Below are 15,737 nucleotides of genomic sequence, written 5' to 3' on the forward strand. Positions count from 1 at the left end.
ATTTTTCTTGCTTCAACTAATAGGCATTCGCATTGTTCAAATCATGATCAGGCCCGGCTCAAGAGAATTTGGGGCCCTGGGCGAGTTATAATTTGCGGCCCCTTTCTGCCGTATTTATAGAAAGAAATTGGAGATCAGAAATATTAAATTCAAACTTAGTGTCAATAAAACAAAAAAGTATTTCTTTTACATAATAAATATATTTTTTTTCAACAAAAGAACGAAAATATAACACACAAAAGTATATTTAATTATCTTAGAGTTTACTAAAACTTCATTTTCCGTGCCTTCAACTCAGAGAAACTTGATATAATTTTACTTAAATTTAATTTTTGCGCAATTTCCTGCTCTATTGATAGCAATGCTAAACCTACAAGCCTTTCTTGAGTCATGGTCGAACGCAAGTACGTTTTGATTAATTTCAGTTTCGAAAAGCTACGCTCGCTACTTGCAACCGATATTGGTATCGTCAACAAAATACGTATAGCTACAACTAAATTGGGCATGATACCTGACAAGTTGTGCTGTAAAATAGTTAAGAACGTCAAGAGGGTTGAATGACTCTGGTATAGTTCGTGCGATAGCTTGTAATTCATCACATAAATCTGCAGCATCTATATCTTTCGATTCATTGAATGTTAAAGCTTTTTATAGATTCTGGCAACTTTTCAAAATTGTTTCTTTACTCTCATTCAAGAAATTGTAGACATCGTTAAAAAACCCAAAAACAGAGTTCATATTTTTCAGTTGCAGAAATCGCTCATCGATGGAATTGATAGCAGTATCCAAAATAGAAAAATAAAAATTTATTTTGAATTTTTGCTTTTCATCTACAATTTGTTCGTCATCTCGTCAAGATCCTCAGAGACTGTTTTCGCATCAACCACGATGTTTTCTAAACCTGAGTCTGATCGCATGTCCTCCAAAAATTTCTTAGTTACAGAAAGCTGCTCGGTACACGTTTGTAAATTCATTTCTTCAGACTGAAGAAGTTTACTGCTAATATTTATTTCGAACAAAATATCGTACCAAACAATCAATGACACAACAAAATTGTAATTTGAAATTTTTCTGGCGAGAGATTCACTTTCTATTCGCGTTACATTTCCGGTTGAACCTTTCAAATTACAGTCAACGGCTATATCTATGAGGGCGTCGTATACATTGCCGAGTTGATACCGAAGAGGTTTTATCCCATCGCGTAGAACTTAGCGGTTTCAAAGTTAAATTAAGTACGTGGCGTAGTAAAACTGACCAACGATGGGTGGACGCAGAAAACGAATTGTATATAGCTTGTACACGCATGAAAAATGGTTTTACTTCCTAACAACAATCAGCAGCATGATTGACGACGAGATTTAATGAATGAGAATTGCATGGCACGAAAAATCCTCGAGGGTTGACGTCTAATATTTGACGTTGAACGCCATTCATTTTGCCCTTCATATTATTACCATTATCATAGCATTGTCCCCGTAAATCCTCTATCGGTAATTTCAATTCATTTATCCTTTCAAGAATAGTATTTTTTATACTGGCACCAGTAGTTTCGCTAAAAGATATAAAGCCGAAAAAATCCTCTTTCACTTGATATTCATCACCTTGCAATGTTACAAATCTAATGACAATAGTCATTTGTTCTTCGTGACCTACATCAGGCGTACAGTTAAGAATAATTGAAAAATATTTAGCAGATCGAGCAGATTTAACAATTTCATCTTGTATTGCAGAACTAAACAAATTAATTATTTCATTCTGTATGTTTTTTCCCAAATAATGAACCTGAAAGGCTTTATTTTGAACATTTTGAAAATACTCATGCATAATCGGATCGAAAAAAGCTAGAAATTCGAGAAATTTGAGAAAATTACCGTTGCTTGGCGTGAACAAAGTTTCTGTTGTTCTCTTAATGCGAGATTTTGAGCTCCAAGTACTTGAACTGAAGCAAAAGTATTTTTAAAATTTGCCGCCAATACATTTCCTCTTTTCGTATCAAATTTAGATTTTCTTGATCAATAGTTGGAGATTTGTGTAATCTTATTCGACGTTTTTTTCTTCCTATTTCGAGTGTTTCCTACACGGCCATTCACTGATTTTGAAATTATCTTTTCCTCAACTGTCCCATTCGCACAGATAACAAGGCTATTTTGTGTATCCTCCTTGCATTCCGAAAAGAATTGTCAGAACTTTCAAATCACAAACAATTGGCCATTGATGCTTATCATAATCTATGGAGTGTAAAATTTTCTTCATTGTCGCATACGTTTCTTTCATATTGCTAGCGTATGCTATTGGACAGCTTTCAAACCTAATGAATTGACAGATCAAAAAAAATTTACGTAGGTAAACTTTATTTCAGTTGTAAGGAAATTTTTGATAAAACACTTACTTTTGTACGAAACGTCCAAAACTAATTGCCACTCTTGGTTGGTTTTCGTGATCGAGACAAGCAAAGAGCTCATCTATATCTGAACAATAAACAAGTTCATTGTTGACGTCGTCAGCTCGGAATATTTTTTTGAAGGACGAAGGTTGTCATCCCTCGGGAATGTTGCCTTAAAGTTCTTTTCCACAATATTCCACTGTTTCAGCCTGGAGCACAAAATGTCTGTGTGCCTCCAACACAATCCTAAATCACACACAAGGTCACGAAAATCTTCATTTGAGACTACATGAAGTTCCGTTGTTAGAACCCTCGTCAGAATTTTCTTCTTCAAATTCCAATACATGTTTCGATTCAAGAGTTGCAACAAGAGTATTCGTTTTTTCTTCCTTTATTGGGCGAGATACGGTTACTACATCAGCATATTTTATGCGGTCACGGGTTTTATAGTGAAGTCCAACGGTGTTTGTTTGGCAGAAATAGCAATGCAATTGTTTGTGATTTGAAAGTTCTGACAATTCTTTTCGGAATGCAAGGATACACAAAATATCCTTGTTATCTGTACGAATGGAACAGTCGAGGAAAAGATAATTTCAAAATCAGTGAATGGCCGTGTGGAAACACTCGAAATAGGAAGAAAAAAACGTCGTTCACTCATTCAGAACAATGAAGTTATTTTGCCACCGCTACACCTCAAGTTGGGCTACATGAAGTAGTTTTTCAAACGACTTGACAAAAACAGCGAGTCTTTTGCACTTGAAAGCCGTGTGATTTACAGCAACTAACATAGTACAGCCCATTGATAGAATTTTTTTTATTAATTTTCATGTTTACAATAAGCGTCGTAACTTAAACATTTATCAACCGATTTTGATAATCCATGACTTTTCTTACTCTGGATAAATAGTCCATTGAGAATGAAGGTAAAAAAATATTTTTTTATGATACGTTACATAAAAAACACGTCAAACTATGAAAAACTGGGGAAAAAATGGTAAATCTTAGATAACTTTTGGAAAATCTCCCAATTTTTTTGTATAAAGTATAAACAAGTTTATATCAGCTAAAAGCTTGAAACTTCTTCTTTCCGAAACCGTAAAGCGATCGATCGGTTAAAACATGGCGACGTTATGATTGTTAGAGTGCGCGCAGTAGGCGAAAAACGGTTTTTAGACTTGAAAATTTTGGGGTGTTAGACAATTTTGAAACACATTAACATGATGTACTCGTCAAGGCCTACAACGTACACTAGGTCACTTGAAAAGTGCAAGATCACTGTAGCACTGTGTTATGAATAACTATATTACTTTGGAAAAGGCACTAGTGGCTTACAGCCAGTTTCACGAAAGAAATTTAAGTGAAAAATTAATTGTTTACTCGAATTTTATATGAAGTCTAACAGCCAAAAAGTGATTTTTCATTTAAATCGTTTCGTCAAACTGGCTATTAGACTATCGGCCTATAATAAAATATGAATATCTGTTCCAAAGTTGCTTCGTTCAGAGAACACTCTTGGCATATGGCTCATAACTTTCATCATATCGAGTCAGAATAGACTCTTATATGGTCATATTTCTGAGGCTCAAATTTCTCACATTCAAGGATTCATTTCAGACTCTCAAATTATGAGCGCTCCAAAAATGTGTGAGGGGATGTTTATGTGTATTTTCGAAGGAGTACGTGTTTACAAAAGCTAAAAGTGGACGATTTAAATCAAACGTCATAATTTATTTTCGATGTAGCTTTTTCATTGCGTAAGTATTTAGTGAAATGACAACAAAATGTAAAAAAAAGTATCATGTAAACAAAATCATCTGCGAACAGATTAAGACGGTGAAGTTCACCGTAATGTAATATAGCGGCAGCGCATAAAATATTACGGCCGTCATGACGGTAGAAACTCGTTCATCACCGTTTTTTACCACCCCAATTGCCAAAGCGGTGAACATTCTGTCAAATATTTATAAAATAAACAATATTTTTGAATTTAAATTTTTTTGAACATGCTTTATTTTTGTATGTGCAGTTAAAAAAATAAAATAAAAAACTGAAAAAATGTAAAATAAAATTTTGTGTATCGTCTGCCGTAAATGTTCATAGTTTCCAACAAAGCGGTGCCGCTGAAAACGGTAAGTATACCGGGCGTACTTTTAAATATTACGTTGCGCAAGTGATAAACCAGCGATGTAATTATTGGCAGAAAAGTGCGACAAACAGATGTCGCCCACTAAGCCCACTAAAAACTAGATATCGCGTACTAATCATACATACTACAGTCGCCGCCGCTATTTTATCCTTTAAAAATAGTAATAGACATTGAATATTGTCTATTTCTTCAATTGTTTCACTAAACACTGTTGACAACCCTTTCATACCGATTTCATTGAATTATATTTGGTAATGTATTTGTTTCACTACTTATCAAGAATGCCTTGAATTGGAAAGATAATAACTCAGTCAAATATACACAAAAATGTATGCTTACATAAAATTTATAACATACCTATTTTAATATTTAAAAACTTTCAATTTTAATCTAAGCAGTGCGCGGTGATGAGGATAGTAAACTGGAAAAATTTACTTAAATGTTATTGCTTCTTCTATTTCCCTAGTATATTGCATACTTCCACAACCTGTCGCAAGTGCTCCGGATATATGCATGTATTTTTTAGTATAGATAATTTTTTCCAGAAATCAATATTTTCCAGAAATCAGTTATAAGAAATATACAAATTATCTTGGAAGTTCTGCTTTGCGGACCATTTGGAGCCCCCCTGTGAGTACCGCCCGGGGCAAGATGCCCCCTTGTTGTCCCCTCACTACGCCACAACTCCCGAACACGAACACAATATATTTCACAATGCGATCATGATAAAATTTTTCTAGTTTTTTATGAATTGTAACAGCTCACGAAACAAAAAAAATGTGCACGTCTGACCAAGTCGAAACTCGCGAGAGCTGGAGAATCACACATGATTGCCAGTTGCGCAGTGTGGTCAGTTGACTTCCAAGTCTTTGTGGCATGTTCAGAAAAATTGTATTTTCAAAGTCTGCACATCTATGTCAATGCTAAAAGGGCACAGAATGTGTATAGGCGGGGCTGCCCCTAGGCGACTCCTGGTACAACGGGCAAAAACACTCTCAAAACTAGTGACTAACCTGCAGAGCTACAGGGTAATGTTCTCCCTAAAAAATGGTTTAACAATTCCCGACTAAAGAGCAACGCTTGAATTATACAAAAAAAAAAAAAAAATGTGGATTTGTAGCCAATTTATCAAGAAATTGCGGTGTTGGTTTATAAGGACCTCCTTTGAGCAAGCAATTGACAAACGTTTATGTTTTGTCAAAACGTTCTGAGCAAACGTACGGACACTCAAGAGGCATATACCAAAACAATTTGCGGGAGCTCGAAAAACTTATTAAAAACCTTCTTTTCTAGGCTGATATTTCGTATTAAAATATTTCCAAGGCATGGAGCTCATTTTTTTTTCTTTTTTATTTAAAATAACTATGAAAGTAATTTAGTCGTATTTGCTAATATGAAATCCATCAAAAATTCATATCATTTTTCAATCTGGTAGCTTGTTTTTGGTGAAAGTGTCATTGTCCCCGCAAAAGTCAAGTGGCTAACGTCACACTAAATGGAGCTACCTCCATTTTTTGTATCATAGTTCAAATATTTTATACATTGATATCTTTATATTCATTGTACATTATTTTAAAAATATATAGGGCAACTTCAAAGACTAAACAAACACAAAAGCAACAATTTGAAATCCTAGTGGACTTTACGGCAACACACCCAGATTTGGCCAAAGGGTTACTTAAAACGCCCAACGCAAAAACAACGGCCAATAATTTATGGAAGAGAGTAACTACCGAACTAAATGCAGCTGGACCACCGATGCGTGATATGATCGGCTGGAAAAAAGTAGGTTGGGTGATATAGGTGTACTTTTTAATTCTATAATGGGATTAATATAATTTATAGGTTTGGGCTGACTACAAAGTCCATTTGAAGGCCAAAATGCGTCGCAACAATACCAATATTACTGGTACGGGGGCGGTCCATCTGTTTACTCCTCACTCACCCAATTGGAACAGCAATCTAGCGAGTTGCTATTGATGAACTAAGCTGTGGACGGGATAGGTGGCACGCGGTAGTTTGGTGGGCGTAAGGCTATGACGGAAGTACCAAGTGAAGTTTTAGAAGCGGCTTTTAATGACGACAGCGATTCAGTCGAAATGGACGAACAGGAGAACGAGGAACCTTCCTGCAGCCGTTCGGTACTTACTCCACGCAAGAAGCAGAGCCTATTGGAAAAGCAAGTGGACAACCAAATTGTATACCAAGGCAACTCAATAAAAGTCCTAAACTAGGTGAATAACAATTTGAAAAACATTTCCAGAACCATGAGAATTACATTAAAAATACAAAAAAAATTTAAATTTTGCCAAAGAACAATTTGTCCATAATCGAAGAATGAACCGGGAGAATTTAAGAATAAAATTAAACAAATGTTGGATGTGGAGTTACAGACCAACAAAGCAATATCCAAAAAGTAGTAAGAGATAAACAAAATTTTTTTTTAAAGATATGTATACACAGCATTTATGTACTACAAGTGACTTAGTTTTTGTAATGAAATGTGTAGAATTTCCTTTTTATTTTTTATTTATGTACGTATGTACCTGCACATACACAGTGCATTACCGAAGTATAGTTTGGAGCATTTTTCACAATGCTTCTGAAACAATGAGTATTTGAGTATGTATGTTATTTATATACAATTAGTATTAGTTTTTATATATATACACACTTTTTAAACGTTACTTAAATAAAAGACTGAAATCGTAAATTTAAATAATAATAAATTATATTTAGCAGTTTATTAAGTTTTAGGCCTCAACAGCCGTAATAATAAATAAATAAAAAACGATTAAATTTAAACCAATTTTTTATAAAGCATTCCTATTGGCAATCATGCCATTTTTTATTTGGTCTCTTATACAACTAGCAATATTTTCCATTCTATGATTTCCACGTTTTCTACATTTATCACATTCACTTCTTCCGGTTCAATTTCTGAACTGGGAGGATTTTCAATATTGTGCAGAGCACAATAAACATTAAGTATTTGCACCAATTTTGTTGGAGCATAATCCAACTCTCTTGAAGCCAAAAGGCAGCAAAATCGAGCTTTCAAACACCAAAAACTCTCTCAATTAGCGACCTTCCCTTTGAATGTTTTGATTGAAAAAATTTTCGTCGGAATCATCCGTAGAATTCCTGTAAGGGGTAAGGAGCCATGGTTCTAACGGATATCCTGAGTCACCTGCAGATAACAAAAACATAAAGGTAATTTTAGCTGAATACCACTCACTCATACTCATTACCATATATTATGTTATATATATATGTACATAACTAACTATGTTAATGCGTGTATCCTACCTCTACATTAAAGTGATATATATGGAAAAGCTTACCGAGAATTCGTTGGCCAGTATCTCCATTTTCATAGGCAGTCTTTAAATATTCGCGCTCACCGCAAGTTCCATATGTACGAATCATGCGACGCACCTCCAAATGTACCATTGATGGCTCTTATTTGCATTTTGTGATCACATATCTAAAATAGAAAAAACATGTAGGTACAATAAAAGTAATCTTAGAAACACACTCTTACGATCATTGCATTTATGCTGTACTTAAGCTTTCGGTTAAAAAATAAATGTTCGTCTTTTGGTGGCCTTATCATTTGGATGTGCGTTCCGTCCACAGCTCCGATCACACCCGGAAGTCCGCGTTTTGCATAAAAGCTACGGTTGGTATCCTGTTTTTCTCGATTGCTCAAGGAATATTATTGCTTTGGACACAATACCTTTTCAATTGCACTGCAAATTTCCAAAAGACAACTCGAAACGGTTTTCTGTGCTAGTCCCGCGTGACGGTCTTGGCCCTGAGCAAGAAACTTGAGTGTTGAAACTTTTATAATTTCAGTGACTGCCGCTGCTCTCTGTGGAGTTTTCATTTCACTTTTAAAGCACATACAAAAAGGCTTCCTTATTAAGCCGAAAATTCTGCACAAAACTAATGAATAGAACAAAAAGCAATAGTGTATGTATTTTTAAAAGCATGAGTAATTTTCTAACGATCAAATTACCTTTGATCGCTGAGACTCATAATGTTGGAGTTGTCTCTTATAATCCTCCTATCAATCTTTTCTTCATTTAATTCGTCCCATAATGCTACAGAGTCCATTCCAAATTTGTTCAATAAAAAATAATTGTTTGCCTAAATTGTAATCGCCTTGTTTCTTTTGACGTTTGATCACTGATGAATACTCAAGCAAAAAATAAGCGAATAATAAAAAAGCTACTTTGTTAGCAATGCGATAGCGCTACAGAGTTCCAATTACCTTTCGCATCACAATTTATTTTCGAATCGCACTGCCTTTCGCATCGCAATAAAGAGTAGGTCATCTGCTTTACAATTGAAAAAATTAAGGATTTTCAATATTTGGGTGTGTCTCTTGATCAAACTAATAACTATCCTTCACACACTTCGCGTTTAAAAACATATTTGCGATGCACGGTTCGACACTTTTATAACCTTAGAAACATCTGTACAAATGCAACCCTCAAGGTTCTGTATTATGCGCTAGTCCACTCCAAACTTTAGTATGGCATAAGCTGTTGGGGTGGGGCATCGCTTAATAAAATTCAGCCCCTTCTAGTTAGTCAGAAATACGTTATTTACATAGCCTAGCTTCAGATAATTATAATCTGAGGACAAACACCCACGGCCTAGTTGTTGCATATCGTACAGCTCATTACAGTAACTTTTTCACGATCGTCTCTTGTAATTTTTTCAATGCTCTGCCTGCCAATAAACATCTCATAAGAAATTTGCACAACCCTGCAAAAATCGTTGGATCATGTGTGTGTACTCGGTTGGTCCATAGCGAGTACTCCATACATGCATGCATGGAGTACTCGCGATTTTTGCAGGGATGTTCGTGTAGAAACATGAGTTGGTCCATTGCTGCATTACAGTGGCGTATAATGGTAAGTACTCCAGTAGACCACATGATCCAACGATTTTTGCAGGGTCTTTAACGATTGTAATCACTACACGATGTTTATTGGACTGTGGGAACTCCATGGATTACTCTGATGTAATGCTGAGCTGGAGTATATGTTCCAGTCCTAGGACATCGCAATGTTAATTGGGCCATATTTTTTGTACGAATTGTGGTTAATTTTGGAACACTCGCTTGGTCCGTAGCGATTACTCCATACATGCATGCATGGAGTACTCACGATTTTTGCAGGGTAGTTCCAAGTAAGTAAGTAAGTAAGTTCTGTATTCTATTTATGTATAGCATTCCACACTATTATATTATATTTTACAGATTGCTTTACCTTTTTTCATACATATTAATCTAAATGATGTTAATTTTAAGTTGAAATGTTACATTGTAAGAAAAGAATAAATAAATTAAAAATCAATCAATCAATCAATCATCGAGACCCTTCATGCTGGACTGTCCAGATTTTGTCAGAACTAGGGGAAAGTATCTCGGTCTAGGCTCGAAACTACATCGTTGCTACGCAACGATTCTTTAAGTAACTACGGCTTTCGTTACCGTTATATAGCATTCACGTTGCGCCATAAACTCGGACCTTTATGTTGTCCAAGTGGGCTTCCTCTATCGGGGTGGCTACCACTCAACTTAAACTAACCTCGGGCATATTTTTACAGGCATTATTTATTACCATTGAGTAATCTTTTAATAAAACTTTTAGTAATGCCGATTTTTATTTTATTTTACTTACAGTGCTAACAAAAAACTCGAGTCTTTAAACAAGGAACACAATGTCGAGACAACAAAATTGAAAGCATTACTCAAAAAGGAGGAAATATCACGTGCTTCTATTACTGAACAATTACAGCAAAAGTCACGAGAAAACGCAGAGCTGGTTAAGATATGTGATGAATTAATTACTGGACAAGGAAGTTAGGTGATATGAGAGGGCGCGTCGCCGTCAAGACCAACGTCTTCAATGCAGCGATTTATTAACTTATTTCTCTTATTTCTTGCATACCACACTAGATCCATTTATGCAATATTTTGTACTGTATGTGTAAAGTCAAGGCTAAAGAGCATAATGCTTTACACTAAATACAACAAATTAATGAAATTATTTAAGCTGCTTTATATTAGCTAGTAGGGGTGGTAATTTATGTATGTATGTATGTCCGTTCATTAGAAGTGCTTGAGAATTGCTTTCATTTAGTTCAAGTAATTAACCAATATTTGTGTGATTAATTAAAGAAATATATTTCATTTTAGTTATAATATGTTTAGGTGTAATTTTATTCTCTTATAACACATCCCATTTACATATTTTTCTTTCATTTCATTTTTTCTATAATAAATGCGTAAAAGTAAATAAAAACATGCGCAATAGTGGCCTGAGCAGATACAATCCGTCACCGTCGCGGCGCACGCCATTTTCCATTGACGACGTACGTGGCGTAAAGTGAGACACATTATACCCGCGTCCAATGGACTGTTGTTGCATTTGGATGTTAAATTTCTATCGAGATCTGGATCACGGTCCATTGGAAGGCGGAGAATGAAAGACATTAATACTTTTATTTATAAGTAAAATTGTAGATTTCATTATCGAAATAATAATTGGTCAACTAATAGCATCGCTAAATGGCAAACAATAAAGTGCAACATATGTGACGTGGTTGAAGAAAGTCAAGAGTATAAAATTGGCAAGTATTACAGTGTCTTCCTTGTTTTTTTTTTTTTTTTTAAATTTATTTATTTCTTACAGCTTATACTAAGCCTAGCTTATACCTATATATAGTAATTAATATATAATCTAATTAAATTAATTTATCTGCATCTATTGACTGCACAAATGGAGTGAGAGATGGGTAGCAGACGAACGACACCAATGCAAGGATTTTGCCAGTTGTATCTGACGCTGTTAACGCATTTAAAGTGCGAAGGCAACATCTGAACGGCGATGCACTTACTAGGATGAGTGATGCGTTACAGTATGAGCTTCGGCTACTTTTTCATACGTGGGAAAGCTTCCTAGTGCCAGCGTAGAGTAATCGGGATGTATGCAATGCTATTGATCATTCGAAAGTTTGCCCATCTTGCACTAGAATGGTAGTGTTCTACAGTAATTGTACAGTTTGTGTTTGAATTCCCTTATGTTACTAGATTTAACATCAATTGGTAATTCATTGTAGAATTTTAATCCTTTATAGTACAAATTACATTTGTCTGCTTCTGTTCTATAAGCAGGTAGAGTAAATCATTTCTTCTTCTTGTATTTATGGAATGAACATTTCTTACATATTTTATGTTACTTTTCAAATACTCAGACAAGTTGCCTTCTATTATGTTTCTAATAAAATTCGTCGTATGATAAAACAGTACCTGTTTAATGCTTAGCCAATTTAGAGTGGCGGGCATATCTCTGATAGGTGTGTCATAGCGTTTCCTAAGAATAAATCGCATAGCTCGGTTTTGTTGCTTTTGCAATTTGTAAATTTGGTTATCTCTCATAATGAAGAATAATGTTGGACAATATATGAAGTGAGGTTCGATTATCGATCTGTAAACCATTACCTTGTACTGTCTACTTAAGTACTTGCAGGTTCTTTGCATGAAATATATCTTTTTGGCTATTTTTCTAACCGTGTAATCGATGTGCTCAATAAAGTTGAGTTTATCATCGATTTTGATTCCTAAGTACTTGATAGTAATGACTTTGTCAATAGCTTCGTTGTTTATATTTAGAAGTGGTAACTCATTGTTTTGGAAATTCCTTCTTGAAATAACCATAAATTTTGTTTTGCTTATATTGAGTCTCAATCTATTCGAGCATAACCAATCATATACTCTATTTAAGTCTTCTTGTAATTTTTTATATATTTCAGTGATATTATCTCCACTAAGCATCAACAATGTATCGTCAGCAAAAAGTTTAATATCACAGTTCTTTAGAGAATTGCTTATATCATTAATATAGATATTAAACAATATAGGTGCCAGGACAGACCCTTGCGGAAGTCCAACAGGCACCTCTCTTTTTTCAGACAGGGATGATCCAATTACAGTTCTTTGACTTCTCTTCATGATAAAGTCTTGGAACCATTTTAGCTCCGTTTCAGTAACACCTATGCTATAAAGTTTTTTAGCAATAAATTTTGATCAATAGTCTCAAAAGCACGTTTTAAGTCTAGGAATACAGCTATTATATGTGTATTTCTGCTCAGATCTTCTTTCCAGTTAGCTAAAACAAGGTTCAAGGCACTTTCACAAGAATGTTTTTTTCCGAAAGCCTGATTGCTGCGTATAATAACTTTATTATCATCTAGGTACTTCACTAGCTGGTTTTTAACTACAGTTTCCAGTTTTTTCCTCACACGCTAACGTGTTTATAGGTCTTATTTCATCAGCTCTTAATCAGTATTCTTAACTTTCTCTATTGGTACCACAATTGAAGTTTTCCATAGGTTAGGAACTACCCCTTTGTCTAGACTTTCATTTACAATTTGAGTATAAAAGTATCCCGTGTATGTTATAGAGTCCCTTATGACTCCTTCAGTTATAAGTTTTTTCCCTCCTATTTTATTTTTGAATTTACTTACTATTTCTAGTATATCGCTTGCAGATACCTTCTGAAATTTGAAAGTAAGATGCTACTTTCAACAGCCGAAAATGCTACGTTATTGTTATTAACTGGAATATTCGAGCTGATTTCGACTATGCTGTCAATGAAATAGTTATTGAGGGACTGGGTTATTTTATTCTCCTGAGTATATAGTTGGTCGTTTATCAATATTTTATTGATTCCATTATTTTCTTTGGACATACATATGCCTTTCTTCAAATGCTTCCACATTGCCTTACTATCCCCAACATTATGTGTGATTTTTTGTTCCATATACTTGGCCTTTTTAATCTTTATCAGACGTTCATACCTACGCTTTGTAAGGTTGTATTGGTTCCATTCACTTGTTCTTTGAGCTATTTTGTATAGATTGAATTTATATTTGTGCAGATTCGCTAGTTCAGAGTCGTGCCATTTGTTCATAAGTTTCACAGAGATTTCTTTTGAGTATGTTAATGTAGTCATTGCATTCGATAATGTATTGTTTAGGAATGAGACCTTGTTTTCGACACTGGGATTCTCAAAGCCAGAGTAGTTAACCTGTCGTAATTTGTTGACAAGACTATCACATGCATAATATTCCCAAGATGTTATGGTTCTTTTAGCTCTCATTTGAAATTGTCTGTCTAACTTGATATTGAACTGTATGGTTTCGTGATCAGAAATCTGATTCTCTTCCAATTTTTCACATGAAATGGATTCACTGTTCGTAAAGAGCAGATCAATCATTGTTTCGGTATTATCGGTCTTTCGGGTGTAAAAATCTACTTTTTGTTCCATAGCAAAAGACAAAAATAGGTCAACTAACTGCTTGCTATATGTTGTGCTTCTGTTAAGGTTTATGTTGAAATCCCCAATGAAGACGACTTTGTAATGTGTAAGAGAGTTGTTGTTTAAATATTGTTTAAATTTGTTTAAATATCGATTTCAGCTATACTAGTATGTACATAAGCAGTAAAAGCATTAAATAGCTTTGTTTTGCAAAATTTATATTTTTGCAAAGGATCACGAGGATTAAAGCGATCTTCGCGAAAACGAGCGATATTTTGACACTTCGGATATTCACGGACCTTACCTTTATCCATATATGTATGTATGTAATAGTCCTATATTGCTACTACTGGATGGGTACACTCACAAACATCAGAGTGTCGATATATTGCTGTTTAAATGTTTTTGCATTCAATAATCGAATTTACCTAAATTTAAATGTTTTTTTGTCACACATATGTTGCTACAATCACAAACATTTTACAGGCTTAATTTTGTAATTTTCCGGTCAATTTACTTATATCATTTACTAAGGCTTACTTAGGCTCTTTTGACCATTAGCGTTTGGTGCAAATGAAAACAACTTACTTCACCATTCCAACCCGACGTTTCGCTAGTCTCTCTAGCTTTTTCAAGGGTGATCTGTATATTTAATAACAAAAGCAATAACATTAATATAAAAACAATACATTAATATAAAAAACAGAGAAAGCATAAGTGCATAACATTTAAATCACAGTATTACATACAAACAAATATCACAAACCAAGAGGAAAAAAACATTTTAAATAATTCTTATAACACGATTTACATAAAAACACTCACATAATTGGACTATTTAAATAATTTTCCCAGAACTTAAACTATTTTCGGTACCATTCTATAGTGGTATCATTAGGCTGGCTGTCTTTTTTTTGATTTCGAAGCCAAAACTCATTATGAGCATATTGTAAGTATTTGGGATTATTACATATATGGCTTTATTAAATTTTCCGGTATAATTTTTATTTTTCAGCCAGCAGACCGGGGAGAGCTGCATAGGGAAAAAGAAATTATGACGCTGCAAAGCACCTCATGTTATAACCAAAACATACCAATATGAGTACATCGAATTTTTTTAGAAGTGAACAAAAAAAAAGTAATGCGTTTTGGGGGATGAACCTCTAAATTTTAAGATCCAAAATCTCGTGACAAAAAAAGTTTATCCACCGGTATCTTTAGCTCCAACAATAACAGTTACCGATACTGGGGTTGTTGCTAGCGATACAAGTGTTCCTGAAGAAAATAGTACGGGCTCGATAACCAACGCTAGGTCAAGCAATGCGTTTTCTGTCAACTGTTCTATAACGGCCGCACCTTCCCAGCTCTCTGGTGCGCTATCCGCTACACCTTTGCAGGTGACTGCCATGTCACCTCGTAGGGCTGTATTTGTCTCCCGATTACACGCCTCGCTTACCGAAAATGACATTGCTCATTACGTTTGCTCTAAACTTGGTGTTGCACCCACTAGTAACATCAATGTGTATAAATTTAACTTTAAATATGAGAGAGACATCTCCTCATTTAAAACATCCCTTTCAGATGAATATTTCGATAAGGTACTTGATTCCTCTTTTTGGCCTAAGCATACTGTGTTTCACTTGTTTACGAGAAAGGCGAGGGCCGAACCTGTTTTATTACAGCCAAAAAACGGTATGACGAACACAGTAATAACGACACAAAGGTAATTGCTGATCTGTCCTGTCTTCTCATTAATTACCAAAATGTTCGTGGTTTACGATCAAAACTTGTTCCATTCTTCCTTAATTCTTTCAAATTTTCTGCACAAGTTGTAGCTTTTACGGAGACCTCGCTAAAGCCTGATAATTAC

General features: G+C 34.8%; 1 protein-coding gene across 11 annotated transcripts in view; it reads left to right on the forward strand.

Annotated features, from left to right (window-relative positions):
• Window positions 1-10,751, forward strand: part of tacc (transforming acidic coiled-coil protein) — a 593,942-nt gene extending 583,191 nt beyond the window's left edge. For all 11 annotated transcript variants that reach the window (XM_067759783.1, XM_067759785.1, XM_067759788.1 and 8 more), the window contains one exon: window positions 10,228-10,751. In XM_067759783.1, the coding sequence (XP_067615884.1) occupies window positions 10,228-10,411 (184 nt within the window). In that variant the 3' untranslated portion in view covers window positions 10,412-10,751. The remainder of the gene's footprint in view (window positions 1-10,227) is intronic.
• The last annotated feature ends 4,986 nt before the right edge of the window (window positions 10,752-15,737 follow it).

The sequence above is a fragment of the Eurosta solidaginis genome, chromosome 1, assembly GCF_040869045.1.
Source record: "Eurosta solidaginis isolate ZX-2024a chromosome 1, ASM4086904v1, whole genome shotgun sequence".
NCBI lineage: Eukaryota > Metazoa > Arthropoda > Insecta > Diptera > Tephritidae > Eurosta > Eurosta solidaginis.